Source organism: Galeopterus variegatus, unplaced genomic scaffold (genome assembly GCF_000696425.1).
Source record: "Galeopterus variegatus unplaced genomic scaffold, G_variegatus-3.0.2 Scaffold1175, whole genome shotgun sequence".
In the NCBI taxonomy this organism is placed as follows: Eukaryota; Metazoa; Chordata; class Mammalia; order Dermoptera; family Cynocephalidae; genus Galeopterus; species Galeopterus variegatus.
The window spans coordinates 385,078-388,337 of record NW_007727286.1 but is presented as its reverse complement, the minus strand read 5'-3'; the positions used below and the strand labels follow the sequence as shown (position 1 = coordinate 388,337).

The 3,260-nt window shown below is 34.9% G+C and overlaps 1 protein-coding gene across 1 annotated transcript in view; it reads right to left on the bottom strand.

Moving 5' to 3' along the window:
• OPALIN (oligodendrocytic myelin paranodal and inner loop protein) overlaps positions 1-3,260 on the bottom strand; it is a 17,993-nt gene that overhangs the window by 3,266 nt on the left and 11,467 nt on the right. The window contains exon 5 of the mRNA XM_008575367.1: positions 50-106. Coding sequence (XP_008573589.1) covers positions 50-106 — 57 coding nt within the window. The remainder of the gene's footprint in view (positions 1-49; positions 107-3,260) is intronic.

Sequence of the window (3,260 nt, the reverse complement as noted above, 5' to 3'; positions counted from 1 at the left end):
TTGTTTACTTTGGAAATGATATATAGAGATTATGATCAAGAGTTCTTACCTCAGATGTCTTGGGATTGTCATAGATTTCTGAAATTTCACATGGCCTTTCAGTTTCCTAAGTTGGGGGGGGGAAAAAAGAAGAAAAAATAAGTGAATGGTCATAGTGTTTAACATAATCATCATTAAAATCAATGATTCTTCAACCTGGGTGCATATTAGAATCACCAGAAAGCCTTAAAAACAAAACAAAATAAACAAATAAAACTCCCCTCCAACAAAATAAAATAAAACAAAACCAAGAAACATCATTGTGGATTACTTCCAAAATAATCTAGGGTTGAAAGTATGGTGAATGGGTGGGGAATAGAGATGGAACAACATTGGCTGTGAGTTCGTAATTGGACTCATATTATTCTCCCTATGTTAGTGTATGTTTAAAGTTACCCATAATAAAAACCTGCTTTTATTGTTGTTGTTGTTGTTGTTAAAGATCAACACCACAGCTCTATCATCCAGAGATTCTGATTTAATTGGTTTTGGTGACTGGTATTTTTTCAGCCTCCTAGATGATTTTAAAGTGTATTGAAGGTTGAGAAACTTACTTAAATAAATGATACCACCAACAACCACATTACCTCTTAATGTTTAAAGTTTACAGCTTGTCAACATATCTTTACAAGTAATGTAAAAGTGTTCATCATGCATGATCTCATTTCATCTTTACAACTTTGCCTACCTCTTAAAATAGGGAGGATAGTTTTATGACTCTTGTTTTGGAGTTGAACTAACCGAGACATGGAAGATGTTAAGTCAGGAACATGTTGTTTAATTTCCATGGATTTGTATGGTTTCCAAAGTTTCAATTGTTGATTTCTAGTTTTAATCCACTGACCTGAGAAAATGCTTGAAATGATTTCAATTTTTAAAAATTTGTTGAGACTTGATTTATGACCCAATATGTGGTCTATGGCAGAGAACGTTTCATGTACTGATGAGAAAAATGTATATTCTCTTGTTGTTGAGTGAAATGTCCCATATATATCCACATATATCCACGAAATCCAACTGGTCTAAAGTATAGTTTAGGTCCTGTGTTTCTCTGTTGCATTGTCACCTAGATGATCTGTCCAATGCTCAGAAAGTAGTGTCCAGGTACCTGACTATTACTGTATTGAGGTCTACATCTCTCTTTAGGTGTAATAATGTTTATGTATCTGGGTGCACCAATGTTGGGAGCATGTATATTTATGATTGTTATATCTTCTTGGTAGATAGATCCCTTTATCACTATTACATAATGGCCTTCTCTGTCCCTTTTTATTGTTTTTGGTTTAAAGTCTGTTTTATCTGATATAAGAATAGCTACTCCTGCTTGTTTTTGGTTTCCATCTGCTTGATGTATCTTTTTCCATCCTTTCACTATTAGTCTGTATGAGTCATCACAGGTGAGATGGGTTTCTTATAGGCAGCATATAGTTGGGTTTGGTTTTTTAACTCATCTGGCCACTCTATGTTTTTTGAGTGGAGAGTTCAAGCCATTTACATTTAGGGTTGTTATTGAAAGGTATTGTCTGTCATTTAATTGCTTTTGTGTGGTTGTTTTAAATATCTTTTGTTCCTTTCTTTTCCTGTTGTTGTTTGTCTTCAGAGTTCTTTGTTTTTCTGAGGTGGTATGGGATAGGTTTTTTTCTCTAACTCATTTGGCTATGTGCTCTACTGGTGGGATTTGTTCTTTCTCATGTATTCATGGTGGTGATTATTGTTTTTTGAATTCCAGATGCAGGTCTCCCTTGAGGATTTCTTGCAGAGCTGGTTGTGTGGCACTGAATTTCCACAGTTTTTATTTGTCTGGGAAATACACTATTTCTCGTTCATATCTGAAGGATAGCCTTGCTGGGTATAGTTTTCTTCTGGCAGTTTATATGTAGAAGAATGAAACTAGACCTGTACTCTCACCACATACCAAAATCAAATCAAAATGGGTTAAAGACTTAAATATAAGACCTAAAACTTTAAAACCCTGAAGAAAATAGGGGAAACATTCTGGGATGTAGGACTAGGCAAAAACTTTATGAATAAGACCCCAAAAGCACAGACAATGAAAAAAAAGTAAATGAGATTATGTCAAACTAAAAATCTTCTGCACAGCAAAGGGAAAAAATCAACAGAGTGAAAAGACAACCGACAGAATGGGAGAAAATATTTGCAAACTGTAAATCTGACAAGGGATTAATATTCAGAATATACAAGGAACTCAAACAGCTTTACAGTAAAAATACAAATAATCCAATTAAAAAATGGGCAAAGAGCTGAATAGATATCTCTCAAAGAAGGACATACAAATGGCCAATAGGCATATGAAAAAAAATGCTCAACATCACTAATCATCAGGGAAATGCAAATCAAAACCACTTTGAAATATCACCTTGTCCCAGTTAGATTGCCTATTATCAAAAAGAATAAAAAATTCTGGAGAGGATGTGGAGAAAGGGGAACCCTTCCACACTGTTGGTGGACTGTAAATTAGTGCAGCCATTATGGAGAACAGTATGGAGGTTCCTTAAACAACTGTAGATAAAACTACCATATGATCCAGCAATCCCACTACTGGGTATGTATCCAAAGGAATGGAAATCATGATGTCGAAGGGATACCTGCACTCCCATGTTTATCACAGCTCTATTTACTATAACCATGCTATGGAACCAACCTAAATGTCCATTGATGGATGACTGCATAAGGAAAATGTAGTATATACACACCATGGGATACTACTCAGCCATTAAAAAGAGTGAAATTCTGCCATTTGCAGCAACATGGATGAGCCTGGAGAAAATTACATTAAGTGAAACAACCCAGGTGCAGGAAGAGAAATACCTCATGTTCTCACTCATAAGAGGGAGCTGAATTAATAAATAAATAATAAAGAGAGAGAGAGAGAGAGAGAGAAAGACACAATAGTCACAATAATGTGTTGAACAGAAGAAGAGAACAGAACTGTGGTTACTAGAAGTGGAAAGGGGGAGTGGGAAATAGAGAGGGGTTAATGAGAAATTAGTTAACAGACCCAAAGAATGATTATGTATTGTAATGAAGAATAAGCTAACTATTCTGATTCGACCATCACATATTGTACACAACTTTTGATGGTCAACTTTGTACCTCACGGATATGTATAATCAATTGTGCTTCAGTAAAAAAAAAAAGAGAAGAAAGAAATTGAAGAAGACATAAGTAAATGAAAAAATATCCCATGCTCATGAATTAGG